Below are 19,464 nucleotides of genomic sequence, written 5' to 3'. Positions count from 1 at the left end.
ATCACATTGTGCACCTTTAAGATTAGGCTTGTTGCCAGCAATTTGAGCACGAGCACATTTTAGCACGTGTTTATGAGAAATACTTAATCACAACAGAATTGTAACCTACCACTTTTATTGACACATTGCCAGCTGGGAAGAACGATGATTATGCAGTGTACCACTTCTACACTACACCTGCACTGCCCAGCTGAAAGTACAATACATAAAGTTCATTCTAATCAAAACAAACCCCCCCCACACACTGATTTCAGTTGGGTATTTCATTTCAAATATGGTACAGAACAGCATTTTGTCCTAAAAACTTAATTCCTTACGTGTCTTATGCAACTACATGATTCTGTTTGCAGTTAGGAGAACAAAGAGATGAAAACCAGGTAAAAATCTTAAGACCACAAACCACAATGCTTTCAGGGTAGTGATGTCAAGATCTGAAGAGCAGTGAAAGCTGCTATGACCACTACTGCTTTTTAAGCTTATCCTAGAAATATAAGTTGGCTCTTTTAATTTTTGAGTCCAGTGGAGCATTAAAAGAAAAGCAAAAATAGCTCCAACAGTTATATTGCAGTGATTTGTGAGAAAACATGCTTCTAGCTGCAGATCTCAGCAGCTCCATCAGCTTTAAACATGACAACACTTCACAAGTGCAGAATATATTTACTTGCAGAAGGGCTGAGCTGAAGATAAATAACTCACCTGCAGGCAAACTGTGACTTCGTTCAGATGGCAAAAAACATTATTACCCCCTCCTTCCCACTTTAATCTCTAGATAAAGCATCCCTATGTTATTTTTGGGAAAGCTTATTTACATAACTAGGACTGTGCAATAACCGACTGACTTTTGTGGAATTAAATTTCAAATTAAGATTTTGAGTCAGGAGATCAAATTCAATGGGAAAAGTGGGAATTTCAGTGGAATCTTCATCTCTGCCCCAGAACCACATGGGCCACTTCAAATGAAGGCTTCTCAGACCTCTGAAGTCTCATGTGACATATCATAAAGGGTTGAAGAGCTTCTGAAACACAAACGAGTAAGTTTCAGTAGGTGTAAAGAAAACCAACAGTTTTGGATAAACACTTCAAAAAAAACCCAAAAGCTCACAGACAGGACTAGCCAGAGAGAAGCATTTCAGTGACTAGGACCACCATCTCTTACAACCTTTGTTTTCAATATGCTAAAAGTGACAGTGAGATATTGACACTGTATCTTATTCTGTCCCAGGAGATGCTTTATTCCAGACAGCACACCAAGGCCACGTAGAGAAAATTCTTCCCATGCACCGTCCATGCTGTTCAATGTATCCCTTTCTGTCCTTACAGAACACTGTTCCAAATTGGACTTCTATGGCAAACATGCTTGACCACCAGTTGGACAAGTCCCCACCACACTGAGCTGACACAGATCCACAATGTTCATCTCATTCTCAGAATCAGTAAGGGAAGAAAAAATTATATGCCAAGCCTTAACTGCATTTTTCCAGTGAAAAAAGGTTTTTTGGCTTTTTTTATGTAGCAAGATCTAGCTCACAGCTTCCCTCTCTACTACCTCTAAGACAACTCTATACACAAAAGAAGCTTTTGCCAACTGTAAATTCATAATTTGCAAGACTGGAGATTAACATCGTTATCTGTGAGGGGATATTAAAGCTGACCCGCAGCTTGGCAGGTTGTTTGCTGTGACTCAGCTGCCCTTGTTCACAACTACACAGAGGTAAAAGCACCACATACCCACAGAGCTGGACACACCTGAACCAGAGGGTGTCTCAGCACCTCATTAAGTTCCTCCAGAATCCAGTTCAGGGCATGCAGCCAAGCAGCTCTGTGTCAAACTGGACAATCTATCCAAATCAACTGAGCAGCAGCAATATAACTTATAGGTGACTATGGGATCTTCGTGCAAAATGCATCTGCATCTGTCCAGATCATAACAGCTCAAGCTCTTATGATCTGGACAACTAAGACCTTATGTTGCAGCTAAAAACAAATAGTAGAAGCAAATGTAACAACTCGTGATACCAATGTCCTTAAAGATTCTTTTTTCAAGAATCCAGGCTAAGTTGTCAAAACCTTTTATTCAACCTATTTCTTTTTGCTGAAGTAACACCAAAACTCACCTTCCTGTTCAACAGAAAGAATGAGCCCTTATTTTTCTCAGTCATTACAGCAGCAACAGTAAAGATTCAAAAGTAGCTTTCCTCTTGCACGTTTTTTGCTTCTGTCCTGGGAGAATCCATAGCTTATATACATTTTCTCCCACAGGAAAAGAGAAGTGACAAACTTCGCTAATACCACTGTAGGTGCAAAACTGACTACAGCCTTGCTGATCACTTCAGTGTGACCAGTTCACAGCAGTGGCACCAGAACTCTTCTTTGCAAACGGAAAAAAACTCCACCCTTCATTTAATGTTCCAGACATTAACCCAGCAAATAGACAAAACCTATTTTACGAAAAGACTGAACGCACCACATAACAGCAAAAGGCTCATGGTCTCCAGAGATTCTTGACTGCTTGCTAGTGCAAGTGATTTAGAACATCTATCTATGAAAAGAAGAAAGAAGCTGCAACTAAGAAGTCACTGGTTTGCCTAAGTCAATTTCAAAGGGAAAACAAATACCTTAGAGAAACAAATCCTTTCACTGAGTTACTTTATAAACAAAAAAACAGCCATAAAATAAAGTGCTAGTAAATTTACTTGTTTGCTGTGTTTTCATCCTTTTTTGCCAAACACAAACAAGCACACATCAACTATTCCAGGCAACTGAAATTCACAAAGAGCAATGGCACTAAAAGATAGGAAATGTATTTATTAAGAATCTCTTGACACCAGGTACGTCTTCATTCGTTCGGAGAACCTCCACAGAAGCACATGTATACCCAAGACTCAGCCTGTACTGCTGGCATATTATCCAGTGAAAGAGCACAACTGCACACAGGTGATCTTGCTGTACTACCACTCTCCTAATTAGCTGCTGTTCTTCAGTTTTGCTATCATTTCAATAATGGGTAAAATTAATTTTATTCATTTTCCATTTCCTTACTCTCACTGACACTCTACAGTTTGTCTTTAAAACAGAAAGGTTTGTTTTGTTGTAAAGCAAAGAATTACAAAATCATCAGCACTGTTTTCTCAACAGTCTCTTTTGTTTAAGCTTACTGAGCTACAGATCACTTTTAAAAAATACCAGTAATGAAACCAGAAAGAGATTTATCCATAAGGACGCTATGATTAACAAAGGTAAGTGAAAAAATTAATCATCTAAGACTGCAAACTCCCCATATTTGCATATGTAACAGCAGACTGAAAGCAAATAGCTTTAACGCAGTAACAAAATATGTAAGTGGAACAGAGACAAAATAATTTCCATTTTCTTTCCCATTCTCCACACAGGACAGGGAAGCAGTTTGCCTGCATGCTTCCCAGAGGATCACGGTTCTAGATTTATCAAATACAATACCAGTGGCAAACTATAGCAAGAAAAAATCTCCAGCCTTAGTCCTTATAAAACACTGAATATGTAACTAGTGTAAGTATCCAATCTTTCTTCCAACAGTTACGAGGAACACTTAGGAAAATATCAGGTGTTCTCCTACTACAAATTAACCATCTATAGTTGCAAAACAGTGCCCAAGGCAACCATACCCTATTCAACCAATGCACACCGTTCCCTTCCCATTACTCTACATGCTGTTAAGTGAATGCTCCCTACCTGACATACCACACAAACAACTGTGTGCAGCAGATCAGAAGAATGGGCAAGGTACACAACTTGGCAACTCTTACATGTTCAAACTGAGAGTTATCAAGCGTATATGAGAATTTTATATTATACAGTTAAGGTTTTGGGCTTTGTTGTTTTTGTTTTGGTGTTTGTTTGGTTTTAGTTGTTTTGTTTGGGTTTTTCCATGGAAAGACTGATTAAACTCATGTTATCACTGCGATGTTTATAACAGAGGTGCTAGCTGCTTTCTTTTTAAGAATAGACAGAGAAAAACAAACACAACAAACTTTCTAACCACTTCTCCACATACCAGTTATGAGGAGATCCTTCTTCCCTTGGCAAGTTCTGAGTAATCTATGTTTCCATTATAATTTTCAAAGGAAAAGCAAAAGCTAAAAAACATTATAAGTCAACAAACTGCTAATCATACACTAACAAAAACAAGCACCTGATACAATTTTATAGTATTTAATGTCAGAAATATCCTAGCAATACCTTTATTGCACTGTTATTTCAAATAACATCATTTGCTACTTTGACCACGGTGTGCATGTGATCAACAGCATTACTCTCCTTATATTTCAATTCCCTGGGTGTATTAAGTCAGCACTACTGCTAAAGGTCTCCTGTCCACCTTTGGCATCTGCCCATCCATTCCCATACATTTTCCCTCCTCCTTATGCTATCAGCCATCTATGTAGCTGCAAGGGTAGCCCAGATGAAGGAGCCAGGCTGGAGCAAAGCTAGCCATTCAAACCAAACTGTGGGCTGGCACAGCCCCATTTTCTCCATGCTGCTGACACAGGTGTGCAACCCAGGAAGAAAATTTCTCTACAAAGTAGCAAGCAAATTCTGGTGAGTAAACATGCTTGGATAGCTCAGTTCAAAGTTTAACAGCACCAGAGTAGCACCAAGGAATCACAACTGAAAGATCTTTTACAAGAACAGATACATCTAAAGAAGCTTTTTCAGATAGGTTTCTTGAATCTGTAACAGAAACTGCTGTTACTCCAAAGGAAAACATCCAAAACAGCCAATCCATAGAGATGGGGATTGGGTATGTACCTAGAACTCGTACAACAGATCAAAGCAGAGCCCAAAGCTAAGGACATAACGCTCATGTGGATAGCAACATGTCTGGTTGCAGAAGGATGGCTCCTGAAGGGGAATGAGACACAAGTTGTATGAGTTAAGGAGCCACTAATCTACATCCAGATCTGGAACATGACAAACCTGAATCTCTTACATTATGTAGCTGTGCACCCCATCTGATCAAGGGATTATCCCATCAGTCTTATTCTGTCTTATGTAAGACAATTTTTTTCATACTTGTAGTGCTGTCAAGTGAGCGAGCTAGGTCACTTTGTACTCAAAGCCACATGCTGCTTATTGGTTTTCTAAGCAACTGAGGAAACCAAGCTACCCAAACATAAAGTCTGGCAAAATACAAACCCTCAAATCAAGAATTCAGGAATTGTTTTCCTCTTCTCACTGGGAGCTCCTGAAACTAATAATAACAATAAAAATCCCCAAACAATTGTGAGTTTGTCCCCTAGGTAGTTGCCATAAAGTACCCCATAGTACCATCCTACTGTCACAGTACACAAACTGTAGGATATTAGGGTGTGCTTCTGACAGCACGTGAAGAAGAACCACATAGGAAAGGAACAAGTGACAAATAAAGAAGCATGGTTCTTTGCTGGAGCAGAAATCAAAACACACATCACCCCCAATCTACCTTAGGGTTTTTTTTTCCCCCCTCCTTAAATATTTTTCAAACAGATATAAGGGAAAAGAACCTAAGGGGCCTTTGACTGCTTTTCCAAACCTAAAATATCCCAATGTGTGAGATAATAATGGCTCTAAGGCTGAAATCTGACAGCTCTTTTCACCACACTTCATATCGACCTGTGGTTTGCAAACAGTGAACCTGAAAGCAGTTAAACCTTTTTGAGAATTCTGGCTGAACTGTTCAGAGCATTCAGTTACCAACTATCTGAGATTGAATATCACAGGACTATAAGCAAACCACACACCAGCAGGTCGTTTTTGATACATAATCTGAACAACCAACCTTGCACAACAAACTTTCCAAGCTTACAGCATTACAACAAGCATGAAGTAGTTTTTAAACAACTTAGAGAAGCTGGGTTGTATTTTTCTAACACACTCTCTAAGCCAGCCTTTAAAAGTGTTTGGCCTGCAGAGCAATACAACCATACATCTCTGTAGATTCATACCAGGCATGTAATCAACAGTTACGGCTTGCTGACAGATATGCAAACTGGGTGTCTTGAGGAATAAAAGGATTCCACTGACAGAAGAAATGTTTTCAGCTCCTAACTCACTATTCTTCTTGCCTCCCATAAGCCAAAAGCTATTGTGAATAAGCTGCCATGTGCACAATTATTCACTGCCTGTTTGTTATTGCCAGCTGTATGTAAACATTGCAAAGAATACTTCACATTATTTTTCTATATTCAGTATTTCCTATAATAACTGTAATATATTTAAAGCAATTGTTCAGAAGGATGAATCTAATGAAAGATCATTTAAATATCTGTTCTTTCTTCACTGGAAATCTTAGCTATGAGAGCTTTCTCTCTATATTCCAGTGGACAGTTGCACGTGCTCTGGATGCCACAGTGCTTTCCAGAACCCAAAACCTCAATACCAAGCATTACATAATTAGTACACAACATGCTTCAAAGTCATGGTCACAAATAATTAATTACACATTCTGAATGCAAATCACAGAATCACAGATACCTCATAACACACAAGAGTGGTGACGAGAGAAGCTGGGACCATCCCAAAAGATAGTCCAGTTAAATTTATAGAATCACAGAGTCGTCAGGATTGGAAGAGACCTCTGGAGATCATCTAGTCCAAACCCCCTGACCAAGCAGAGTCACCTGGAGCAGGTGACAGAAATGCATGCAGGTGGGTTTGGAATGTCTCCAAAGAGGAAGATTCCACAACCTCCCTGGGCAGCCTGTTCCAGTGTTCTGCCACCTTCAACATAAAAAAGTTCTTTACCATGTTGAGGTGAAACTTCTTTTGTTTTAGTTTATGGCCATTGCTCCTCATCCTACTGCTAGGCACCACCAAAAAGAGTCTTGTACCATCCTCTTAGCACCTGCCCTTTGAGATATTTATATGCATTAACTGGATCCCCTCTCAGTTTTCTCCAGACCAAACAGGCCCAGCTCCCAAAGTCTCTCTTCATAAGAGAGATGCTCCAGACACCTCATCATCTTTGTGGCCTCTGCTGGACCCTCTCCCGTAGCTCCTTTTCCTTGTTGACCTGAGGAGCCCAGGACTGGACAGGTTCTCCTGGAGCTCGGGGGTTGTCCAGGGCCGGACAGCGGTGCGCTCAAGGCACAGATGCGCCCTGACACCCTGGACGAGCCAAGGAAGCGTCGCACTCGCCGTGCGGGGCAGCGCCCGGGCCATCGCCCCTATGACACGGGCGGGACGCGCTCACCGCCCGGCACCGAGCCCGGCGCGGCCCCGGGGGCTCCTGGGGGCGGTTCGGGCCCCTCCGACAGCCGGTCCGGGTCGCAGCCCAGTCCGCGGGGCGGCCCTGCGCGGTGTCCCGTGGGCCGGAGCAGCTGGGCCCCGCCGGCCCCGGGCCCGGCGCCACGAGCCCCAGCGGCCGCGGGCCCTGCGCGGAGCCGCTACCGCGGCCGCTGCCCCCCCCCCCCCACACCGCGCCCCTCGGGCCGGGTCTCACCTGGCGGGGGCAGCCCAGGCCCGTCAGCGCCGGCGACCGCCGCCGCATTTCGAAAGATCCGCCATTTTCAGCCCGTCACCGCCGCTCCCGCCCCCGCCGCACCTGCCCCCGCCGCCCCGCCCCGGCACCGCCCCGGCACCGCCCCGCAGAGCCGCCAGCCCCGGCCCCTTCCGCACCGCCGCGTCCCGCGCAGACCCCGCTCCTAGGGGCAGCCTCGCCGCTCCCCCGCGGCTGCTCTGACCGCGCCGCCCCGCCACGGCTCTGGGCGCAGCGGCCTCCGGCGAGCGGCGGGGACAGGACGGGACGCGCCGGGCGGGCGCCCCTGCGGCAGAGGGGCAGCCGGGACCGGCCGTCCGCGCCATCCCGCAGGGAAGACCGCCGGGGTCACTTGGGAGCACGGTCCGCCGCGGGCAGAGCGCTCGGCGAGGCCGGGCCTGCTCCTTCTCGGCGGGAGGCGGCTGTCAGCCGTGCCCGGCACCCCTTTCCCCGTCCTCCTGCCGCCACTTTGCCGCCCCTCGCACTCACCGGGCGGGCGGGAGCTCTCCCTCCTCCCGCGCTGGCAGTGCCTCTCCGCGGTGCCGGCGCCCCCCCAGTGCCGCTCCCGGGGGTGGCGGCGGCGGCCGCGCCCGTGCCGATCCCGCCGCCGCGTTTGTTCAAAATCACGCGCCCCGCGCCATTCCCCCGCCGCATCCCATAATACTGCGCCGCGCCGCCCTGGCAACCGCCGGCGCAGCAGCGCTCCGCGCTTCCGGGAGCCGCCCCGCCCCGCCGGGCGCTTCCGGGGCCGCGCGCGGGCGCCACCCGCGAGAAGGAGAGGAGGAGGCGGCAGGGAGGAGGGCTCGGCCTTTCCTCGCGTGCGGGATTTGCGCGCGCGCGCCGATCCCGTGGGATATCGCACGCTGGGTCCGCCCGGCGCAGCCCCGTCCCGCTCCCGCTGCCCGCGCTCTTCTCCCCCCCGCCCCCCCCCGTTAATCACGTGACCGCCGCCGCGCGCGCGGCTCCATGGTGGGAGGAGGCGGTGGCGGCTCCCAAGATGGCGGCGGGCGCGGTGAGGTTGGACCTGGCGCAGCTCATGAACTCCAGCGGCTCCCACAAGGACCTGGCGGGAAAGTGAGTCGTCCCCGCGGCGGGGGCGAGGGGTGCGAGCCGGAGCGGGGTCGAGAGGGAGGTGCTGGGCCCTGGGAGGGCCGAGGCGGGTCTTACACAGCGGTCGCGCTGCTTTAAATAAAAAGGAGACGGAAAGATTTCACCTCGTCGTTCTGCAGTTTCTTTTTTTTGCTTGTTTACGGGCTCCCCGCGTGTCCGTCCGCCCCTCAGGGCTCGGCTGCTGTGCCACAACGATAGGTCAGAGAGTTTATTTGCCCCTGCTGCCATAGATATGTTAGCGACTCTATTATTATTGTTATTATTATTATTTCCATTATTTTAATTACTTTTTTATTTTCGATGGCAAACCTTCGGCGTTGAAGTGCTTGCGGCGCGATGTGCCGCATAGGTTCTTACTACCCCGAGAGATGCGGATCGGCCACGTGGAATTCTTCGAGTCCCAGTCCAGTTGCTTGTGTTCTAGGGAGCCTGAGGGCTTGTCACTTCTAGGACTTGACGTGTAAAATCTTGGAAATTTCCCCCTTAAAATATGGCTTCAGCGTGGATGTAGCAGTTCCTCAGTGTCGCAAACGCTGAGGCAAAGTTTAATGAGCTCTAAGTTGCCATTTTTGCAGGAAAAAAACACTTGAAAGTGCACAGTCTGCACTGTGCTCTTGTCAAGTGGATATAACATGCTGTTCACCCCTCACTCACAACACTGCTTCTCAGTCTCATTGAATGTGCCGTTTTGGACATCTTTTTTCTTTATTAGGCTGAACCCATGAACGATAACACTTTTCATTACTTTTTCTGTTCACTGTCCTAGGCATAGGATATTTTTTTTTTTAAACCTTCAAGATTGCACTTATATCCCCAGATAACAAAATGATGAGCTATGTTGTCTGAGAATCTAGTCCTGGGTTTTAAGAAAAGCCAGATACTAATTCCAGGTGAATTCCAGGAAAATTGCCACCTCAAGGCAATATAGAAAATAAAAATTAGGGCTCTGAAATAGAAAACAAGCAGAGAGGCAGAACTTCTTGTGATTTTTTTTTTCTTTTAATCTTGGACAGATACCGTCAAATATTGGAAAAAGCCATTCAGCTGTCGGGTGTAGAACAACTTGAAGCTTTGAAAGCTTTTGTAGAAGCAAGTAAGTAGAATTGGTTACACGCTGAGTGGAGGCCAGAGGTCTGTGGGATTGCATATTTGTAAGCTCTACCTGAGGCTACATAAACACATGATGTTTAGGTCCTGTTGGAACTCACAACAGGAAGAGGAACTGTCATCACCTCACTGAGAAGTTCAGAGGGAATGAAATTGTTAAGGGGTTTTTGTGTTGTATTGAGTGTTTGGCATATTGAGCAGCTCTGTAAATTACACCTGTTGTAATTATTTTAAAGTTGAGAATAAACTTAGTGAGATTTAGCCTAAGGGTTTACTTTGTCCGAGATATTTCAGCAACTGAGGACAACGATTCAGAATGAAACACCTGCCTAAGCTATAAATTGTAAATTGTGAAAAATTCATTATTGTCTGTCAGGGGTTAGAAGTCTGGTGACCTGTAGTGTAAACAGTTTCTGAAAGAAAAAAAAAATCACCTTTAAAAACAATCCCCTTCACTTGGATGCAGTTTTAAAAATTGGAATATTCAAATTTATTCTAAAAGCAAATGATCACTTATAGTGAAAGCATTGACAAGTGTTGCATCTCTTTTTATCTCTGACCCAGTGGTGAACGAGAATGTCAGTCTGGTGATCTCACGTCAGCTGCTGACAGATTTCTGTACCCATCTTCCAAGTCTTCCTGACAGCACAGCCAAAGAAATCTACCACTTCACCTTGGAAAAGATACAGCCTAGAGTTATTTCATTTGAAGAGCAGGTGAGAGATCAATGATGAGGAGGTTTTGGTTTGAGGGTTTGGCTTTGGTTCCCCTCCTCATCCCCCTTATCTGCTGACTATTTTAAGCCTTTAAAAAAGCTGTTCAAGACAGATACCCCTACTTAGAGTTCAGTTTGGCGTTCCTGTACACGGAAAACCTGCAGAGAGTATTTAGGACTGTGGAAAGAATACAGGCTTAATCACTTCATCATGATGCTGGGCATGTAATTCCTCTGCTACCAGGAAATGGCTGCTTACAATGAAACAATACTTGAGCTTGGAGTTGCTGTTGAGAGACAGACTGGTACTCATTGTATTGCCCTCTGCCCCAGTACTGGGGCAGGCAGGTGATGAAAAGAGCATCCATCTTGACAGATAGCTTTTGTTTCGAAATAAACAACCTTTCTGTGTGTGTTTAGTTCAGCCGTAGTCATTTTACCAGGAAAAAATGTTTTCTTGAAATCCCATTTCTAGCAGACTACTGAATGTGCTGCAGTTCTTTTCCAGTTCTGTTCTGTGTTTTGCTGTATGAGTGTGCATCATCATCTGAGAGGCTGTTTATCTAAAAAGCCTCTAGGACCTAGTATTGAGAAGAAAGGCAAGGCAATTTCTGTCTTGATTTATATTTTCTTCACTTTATCTGTTGTCTTTTAAGCAGCTTCTCCTCTTAAGTCTGAGCTGAATATGCTTGCCTCATGTTGTCATGATTATGCATAAATTAAACCCAAGATATCTGATGATTTCTTTTTTTTACCTACACTTCCACTTTTAAAACCTGGGCTGTAAGCACTTTTACCCGCTGACAGCTGCTCTACAAAGCAGAAGTTTCTGCATTAGGATCTAATCATATTCATTCATGTCTCACAGGCCTGATATGATGTGTAACTGCAATAAATGGCTTGTAAATCTTGGTGCTCCAGTTCTTGAAAGATTCATTTCATCTTTTTAAAAGCTTTATAAACAGTTACTACTTATCACTCCCTGATGATAACCTCCTTTTATGTTGTCACAAGCTGAAGTGGACGTGCTTCAAACCAGCACTCATTTAAAAAGCTTGGTATTAAAACTCTGTCCAGGAATCCCACACAGGACTCCTTGCATGGGAAGAGTTGCATGTGTGCAGGTTGCTGTATCTGTGAAGGTGGAGTGTAGGTCGAGGGGATACAGGAACACGAACAAATACTGTGAAAGTTAATACAGAACCATTCAATTCTTCTAGTTTCTGCTACTGATTTTATTATTCTTTAGGTCGCTTCAATAAGGCAACATCTTGCGTCGATCTATGAGAAAGAAGAAGACTGGAGAAATGCAGCACAAGTGCTGGTGGGGATCCCTTTGGAAACAGGGCAAAAGTACGTTACGCATGGTTCTGTGCTGTTACATGTACTTGCTCTCTTTGTACTTAACTAGATCAGCGAGTGAGAATTTTTGGGTTGCATATTTTCCCAGAGCTGCTGTAGTTCAGGCCAGACTTCTGTCAGATGACAGAAGTATAGCTCAATGAATGTATATTTCAGTAAGAGTTTAGTGGGTCAAAATCCTGCATCAGAAGTTAAGCACTAATAATTAGTCTTATTGATAAACAAGTCTTTTTAATAGTATTTTGCAAAAATGCTTCCAAGGTTACGGAAAGGTTCTTGAAAGGTGGCAGTTCTTCCATGTGTCCACCTTCTCAGTTCAAAATGAAGACATAGTTTGAAATGGGTTATTAGCAAATACAGTAGAGGATTCTTTTGTGTGTTTGTGGAGTGGGTTTTGTTTGGTTTGGATTTTTTAGATTTAGAACCCTTGCTGTTACTTTTCTCTGGCTGTCCTTCCTATCCTCTTTCTCTGCATGCAGAAGGAATTGCTGTAGGCTTTGCACTGCAAGTTTTCTTCTTAACTCAAGTGGCTCACCACTTGTGGCAAACTTCCAATCCACAAAAATCATATTATTATAACGTACATTTGTGTCTTGGTGGACAGCATTATTTCTACTGCTGTTTGTAGGGGCCAGTTCTATATTAGCATTCATCTCAAATTTCCTTACACTAAACAGAGAGCGCTAATTTTGGTGTTAGGGAAGAAGAAAGCAGGGTAAAGCAAATGTTACCAAGTGCTTGAGAATCACAATATATGTTTAGAACAGTTAGGAGCAAGGGTAGTTCTGGAGCAACTCTAAGCACTTACTTTTCTTTCTCTACAGACAGTACAATGTAGATTATAAACTGGAGACCTACCTGAAAATTGCCAGGCTGTATCTGGAGGATGATGACCCCGTTCAGGCAGAAGCCTATATTAATCGAGCTTCCCTGCTGCAGAATGAGTCAACTAATGAGCAGCTGCAAATCCATTATAAGGTTGTCTAACTTGCTTTATTGCTTTCTCTTTCTATAGGGAGATGATTCCACACTGAGATGGTTTTTTTATGTAAGGCCACTAAAACTTTCATAAAGAGAAAAGAGACAAAGGGAAAAGCTTCTAAATGGTTTTGGGAGCTTGAGAGACACACCAATAATGAAACATCTCTTTCCTTGTGATGTAGAGATAAGTCTGTAAAGGTTTCTTAAATGCCAGTTTCCTTTACTGATTGAGAAAGCTTCAAAACATCTGAAATATTGTTGAAAATATTGCCTCCACCTTTGTCTTGTAAATCTAAGAGGAAGAAAAAAATCGCATCCAGTAATTAGGGACGATGGAAGACCTCCCTGCCCAACACCCACCCCAAGTAATTAGATAATGATTCCCATCCATAAAAGTAGCTTTAAGATTTTAAGTAGTTAATTAACTGCTGACCTTTCTGCTTATTTGTGGGTTTACTGTGTACGTGGTTCATATACAAATTTCTCAAATGAGTTTAGTAACTGATGAGCAGTGATGACTACAGTGTAACAGTACCGATTAAGTGGATGGTGTTTGAAATTCTACAACACAAACCAGGTGTGCCATGAGCTGTGTAACTCAGTGTCTAGTGGCTTTGATTTGTTGGTTTTCCCTTTCCCTTTTTTCTCCCCTCATGCTATTTCTTAAAGTGTGCACTCAGTTGAAAGTGTAAATATTTTATGTAAATTGTAGAAAAGCACAAAGGGAGGAAGAAACATCAGATACTGTTACAGCTCTGAAAGGGAAAAGCAAACACTTGAAACACACAAATTACTACCTAAGTGCCACCTGTCAGTGTCAATAGTGAAGGGGAATCTTACATAAGTACAGTATCAGCTGTACAGTATTTCATTTATTTAAGTTTCTGGCCTTTAGACGTTTGAAATATTTACCATGTGAACAGTGGTGGGAAATGCCCTTTTAACTGCTTTCCATGATACTTTAGCAAGGACTTTTCAAATCAAGCTAATTCTTTGAAGACACAGATTTCCCTAGGATGCAGAAGAGCAATATTTATGGGAGCTGTCACTTGATAATGTGCAATTTTTGCACACCTGTTTTATGCAGCCACCTCTGCTAGTTTTCTTTTTCTGAGACATCCTTCCTTTCTAGGTTTGCTATGCTCGAGTTCTCGATTACAGAAGAAAGTTCATTGAGGCTGCCCAAAGATACAACGAGCTGTCCTATAAGAGCATAGTCCATGAAACTGAGCGACTGGAGGCACTGAAGCATGCTTTGCATTGTACTATTTTGGCATCAGCAGGTAAAATACATTTTTGTATAAAACCTCAACATAGCTATTTTCCCTGAAGCAGGGTATCTTGTGTATTACTTGTCTGGAGCTATCTTGCACCAAGATTTGTTGAAGAATCCAAAGTTGTGAACATGTTGTCAGAATTGCCTACTGGCATCTGCTAGCACGGAGATGGGTTAGTTCAATGTCTTTGCCAGTGAAAAGGTGGCATCTTGGCTAAAAATGCAGAAGGTAGTGGCAAACAGTGTTTTGGAACTGAGCACAACCAAATTCCTTCCTTAATACAGCTTCATTGGCTGTTACTTGAGTGTATTGAGGGGAAAAAAATGACAACTTCCTGCTGTTTACCTCTGAATGCTTGCTGCTTTGGTGGTCATTTATGAGGATTCTTCCTGACTGCCCTAGGACAGCAGCGTTCTCGCATGCTTGCTACGCTCTTCAAGGATGAGAGATGCCAGCAGCTTGCAGCCTATGGGATCTTGGAGAAAATGTATCTCGACAGAATTATTCGTGGAAATCAACTGCAAGAGTTTGCAGCTATGCTGATGCCTCACCAAAAAGCAACTACAGCTGACGGTACGTATTTCTCTAAAACCTCCTAATGTTAGGTGCTCATCCATGGGAGTTAAGACTGGCCTAGTTCAGGCAAGAAGTGTAATGGAAAAAAACTTAGTATTGTTTATATTGTTATTTTAAAATTATTTTCTCACCATGTAACCCTCATGGGCATAGTAAAACTTGTTAGCTAAAGTTCATCTTTCTGATTTGCCATTTAGATTTTTGAAATACTCCTCTGGAAGATAACTTGTCAAATTTTCTTTCTCTGTTGTCTTCACTGACAACCTCCCGGTATTCCTAACTGAGTCTCTGTCCTAAGCTTCTCCAGTTCTAAGGCACTGTTATAAATAGGACACCTAGAAACATGTGACATGCACATAGGCCATAAATGGTCTGTGTAGATGATAATTTATTTGAACTGCTTCCTGACTTGACAGGAATGTGACAGATAGTGAGGGGATGATTTGAGCATCACACTATGCAAATTGTTTTCTGGACCGTCTCACTGTCACCTAATTAGCTCTGGAACCTCCGAATAGTGAGAAATAATGTCTGGTAATGACTTCACCGGAATCGTAAACACGCTGGTCTCAGTTTATTACATTAGAAGAGTAATGAAGTGGAAAAATAATATAAGCATGAAATATCTCTGAACCAGGAAAATCTTCCTAGTGGACAATAATTGTTGATTAGGGACAAATAAATAACCATGTAGTTGCAGAAGTGAAAACTGCATTAAAGATACTTGCTAACAGTCTCATGCAGTCCTTTCCTTGGGTCATTTTGTTGTTTATTTATAACCTGTACTGTTTGTCCTTAGAAGTTAAAGAATGCAGGTTAGTTGATATTTAATAATGTGCTTATCTTCAACTAGAGGTTAAAGGGCAAATGAGTTAAACTATTCAGTCAACAGTGATGGGCCCTTAGATAAGGGTCTATCACAAGAACACTAAGAAGTTAATTGTACCCCTAAGAGCTGTAATGAATAATAAAAAACCAAAGCAATGGTCTTTCCCTTTGGCAAGCTAGGAACTGATCACAGGAGGTCAAACTCCCTCATTGAGTCTTGTGTCAAGGGATCCACTTGATTGTTCTAGAAATTAAATGAAAGGATTTAAGCTATCTGTCTTAAAATCAACCATGTGCTGTCCATTTCTTTTTGTTCACTGTCTCTTGTAGCTTAACATTGGTATGAGGCAGATGCATCTGGACCTTCTGCACATGTAACACTGGAAAAAAAAAAGTGCTTTTTCACTTGCTCTACAATATAAACCAATATTTAAATCTTACACTATGGTTTGGGGTTTTTTTTTCCTCATCTTAACCCTTAAGGTTCCAGTATCCTGGACAGAGCTGTTATTGAACACAACTTACTATCTGCGAGCAAGCTTTACAACAACATTACTTTTGAAGAGCTCGGAGCATTACTAGAGATCCCAGCAGCCAAGGTATCCATTGTCTACTTTTTTTTTTTTAAACAAGGAGCATCAGCAGCTCGAGAAAATAGCTGTGGTAAATATTAGGAAAAGTGGTTAAATATCAGGAAATAATTAAATATTGCATGTTATGAGGAAGGTTGAGTACCTAGCACATTGTGTGTCATGGTGCACCATGTGGAATGAGCAATAGTGGAGTTGGATGCCACTGATAATGTCTATTTCATGATTAGTGTTGTCTATAGGTTCCTTCCCCACAATGTGTGCAAATGTGGAAAAGCCTATAAGGCTGTTAAGTCTTAGTAATTTTTAACTTTTTTCAGAATGGATGAAGTTTCTACCATTTTCTTTACTCTTCCAGGCAGAAAAGATTGCTTCTCAGATGATAACTGAGGGTCGCATGAACGGATTTATTGATCAGATTGATGGAATTGTTCATTTTGAGAGTAAGTTCAACCACAGTAATTTACTTTTTTAGCACCTTTCAGAGTGAGCTTTTTGAAATGGTGTTTGACAGTTTTAAGGAAATTTAAGTTTATTAATACCTTGTCTGAAGTGAGCTTGCTGCATCTCGCTGCAGCCAGGAGGTGGCGGGGTTTGCTGTAATGGAGGGAGAACCTTTGACGCTTTACCCACAGAAAAGTGTGAATTTATTCCATCAGTCTCCTCGTAGAAACAGGCTCACCAGGAAGCTCTCTGTTCAAATCTACTTCCAGTGCAGGAGTCAGGCTTGTAACAGCCAAAATAATGGTAGCTTTTGGATACTGAAATGAGCCTGATGTAGCTGCAAGGAAAGCTTCCTCTGTGAATTAGGTGGGGTGGCAGCTAGAAAGGTTGCAGTTGAAGAGGCAAGGGATTTGCTAAGACTTACTTTGTTTAGTATGGGTTGTTTGTTTTTTTTTTTTCTTTTCAGCTCGTGAGGCTTTGCCAACTTGGGACAAACAGATTCAGTCACTGTGTTTCCAAGTTAACAACCTGCTGGAGAAGATAAGTCAGACAGCCCCAGAGTGGACGGCGCAAGCCATGGAGGCCCAGATGGCTCAATGACTGTGCAGCCATTGACCAAGTGGAGGCCATCAACAGCCTGCTGTGCTGGAAGACGGGAACTGAGCAGGACTGTGAACAAATAACCCACATTCATTTCCCTGTGTTCTGCTTTCACTATGGCTTAGGACACAATTAGGTGATACCACGTTTGGTGTGACAGGCTTAGAATGCTGTCTGAGCTTAGAATGATGCTGTTGCTGTCTCTGTGTTACACTCTGCTGTCCTGAAAACTCTGTGTTTCATGTGGAGGAAGCTGTAATGTCTACAGCAAGATTTGGGTTTGGTTTATTTAATCCCCCCCCACACACACACTGTATTGTTAGAGCTTTGTGGCCCATTACTTCCTGTGATGCTTGAATCCTGCTATGAAAATAGAAGCACCATGTTTCTTTTAGTTGTAATAAAGACAAGCCATTTGGCTTAAGTGTTGTAAGGACCCAGGTTTTGGGGGTTTGCTTTTTGGTTTTGTTTTCATTTTTTTTCTTAAACAGTAACTGGAAATAAGTAGAATTTTTGTAATTGTCACTTTCAGCCCCAGAAAACATTGAATGTATAACAGCTTCTTTTTTTTTTTTTTTTTTCTAATATAAAATGCAAGTTTGAAATCTTAACTTGAAGGAAATACTGACCTTCTCCTGTACTGGTGGTGCAGCAGGGCCCAGAGTAATTTGTGCTGGGAGCTGAGGTAAAAAATGATGTTGCTAAGAGAGCTTGTTGCAGTGATATGGTAAGCAATGAGAACATAGAACATGCTGAGTAAGGTAAGCCAAGCATGCTCTTTGTTTTATTTCCTAGGACAACACTGGTAATAGTACAAAAGTATCCGGAGTGGTTTTTTGAAACTGGAGGTGTAGCAAGAGACTTTGACAGGTAGGGATTCTGCACTCAAAAGATTGAACAACTTCTGCAGCTGGAGTGGCAGGAAAATACTGTGCAACTTAATTATATGAGATACAACAACTAGGTAAAGGTGTCATGTGATAAGCAGGACTAACTTGAGATTACTGCTTGTGCACAGCAGCAAAGTATCAAAGTGGCCCTTCTGATGTTTATCAGTCTGGAGTTGGGCACTCTTTACCCATCCTTGTGGTTCCCCAGATACACAATTAAAAACATGACAAATATTTGAGTGTTCAGAGACTTCTATGCTTTGTTATCTCCATTATGTTGGAAACGCACTCCACTCAACTGCATACCTTGGATTCACAGAACTTCATGTCTTTCAACTCTTTAACTGCTTTTACAGAAACAAAACCAAGTTGGCTGACAAGGCAAACATTGCAGAAGAAAGGAATTCACAAGGTTTCAGGATGTCAAGCTCAGCAGAAAACTATTTGATGTTTAATAAAAATCTTTACTACAGGAGAGAACAGTGTGCACACCTGCTGTACTTACTACTCTTACCTAGATTCATAAAGAAGTGTCTTGTTTCAAGGCTACTCAGTAAGAAACTGTCAAGTTAATTTAGACCCAGTTATAATGTTAGTCTGCTATGCAAGTATTTGTCTTAGTCCAATCCTAGTCCAACAGCATTATAAAAGGAAGAGCAAAGTCATGACAAATGGTGTTCCCTTTCGAGGCTGGAGAGTATTTTGACCACATTTTTCAATGGAAATTCCTTCTAACTTATTTGAAGTGGTACTGGCTGAGAATTTTCTGTCCCTTCAAGTGAAATGTTGACATAATAACTTAATTTGGAGCCTGTTGTTTTCTTCTTGCTTGTGCTCTGACTTGTGCACACAGCTCTTGAGGAGCATGCCCTTTGCAGATGAAGGTGTGCCAGGTATGCCATTCATATACATTCCAATTCAGGTCATTTGCTGCTTTGCTGTGGTATTTAAAGGAGAATATAGTTGAACAGAGCCATACCAGTGTGTGTTCACAGCTGCTTTGTGGAATACCTTTTATCCCCGCAGGCCAGGATTGATTTCTGCAAAGCAATAAACAGTTTTACTTAAACATTTCTGAAAGAAGGAACCCAAAAGTGGCCAACTCTAGCCTCAAAACCAAGATGACCTTTGGTGATGCTGCCCAGGCTTTCCCAGGCTTGGCCAGGCTTTCCCAGGCCTGATTCCTCCTCAGATCCGATTAAGGTGAGTGAGGGGTGGGTCAGGCTCATTAGCAAGTGCTAGGGGAGGCTATATAAGAGCCTCCATGAGCATGAGCGAAGATCGCTCTCGTACCCCACAGGATCAGACTAACAGGGCTGTGGCACAGTAATTTCAAGGCATTTCAAGCAGGCAGGGCGCAACCAGCTTCCACTTCTCGTAGGTGAGTGTGCTTTTTAAAGCTAGCAATGGTTTCCAGAAATACAAAAGCTGTTACTGCTGTTAATACTAGGAGTGTGTGTGCTCAGACACTCCCCTCGAAGAAGGATGCAGC

General features: G+C 43.1%; 2 protein-coding genes across 6 annotated transcripts in view; one reads left to right on the top strand and one right to left on the bottom strand.

The window, feature by feature from the left end:
• Window positions 1-8,017, bottom strand: part of LIN54 (lin-54 DREAM MuvB core complex component) — a 42,550-nt gene extending 34,533 nt beyond the window's left edge. For 4 of the 5 annotated variants that reach the window (XM_027887215.1, XM_027887217.1, XM_027887218.1 and 1 more), the window contains exon 1: window positions 7,982-8,017. The gene's annotated coding sequence lies outside the window, so the exon portion shown is untranslated. Of the gene's footprint in view, window positions 1-7,456; window positions 7,538-7,981 lie in introns of those variants that run through there. The other variant, XM_027887216.1, reaches the window with a different exon arrangement.
• A 415-nt stretch (window positions 8,018-8,432) lies between these two features.
• On the top strand, window positions 8,433-17,643 carry COPS4 (COP9 signalosome subunit 4). The gene is made up of 10 exons (XM_027887258.1): window positions 8,433-8,566; window positions 9,616-9,695; window positions 10,274-10,425; window positions 11,674-11,777; window positions 12,611-12,764; window positions 13,900-14,050; window positions 14,447-14,617; window positions 15,932-16,047; window positions 16,397-16,481; window positions 16,949-17,643. The coding sequence occupies exons 1-10, from the start codon at window positions 8,490-8,492 to the stop codon at window positions 17,080-17,082; spliced, it is 1,224 nt and encodes a 407-aa protein (XP_027743059.1). The 5' UTR covers window positions 8,433-8,489; the 3' UTR covers window positions 17,083-17,643.
• Window positions 17,644-19,464: the final 1,821 nt, after the last annotated feature.

This window comes from Empidonax traillii, unplaced genomic scaffold (assembly GCF_003031625.1).
Source record: "Empidonax traillii isolate 1590-97213 ecotype Southwest subspecies unplaced genomic scaffold, ASM303162v1 scaffold205:size1172791, whole genome shotgun sequence".
Lineage (NCBI taxonomy): Eukaryota > Metazoa > Chordata > Aves > Passeriformes > Tyrannidae > Empidonax > Empidonax traillii.
This window is presented reverse-complemented; position numbering and strand designations above follow the sequence as displayed.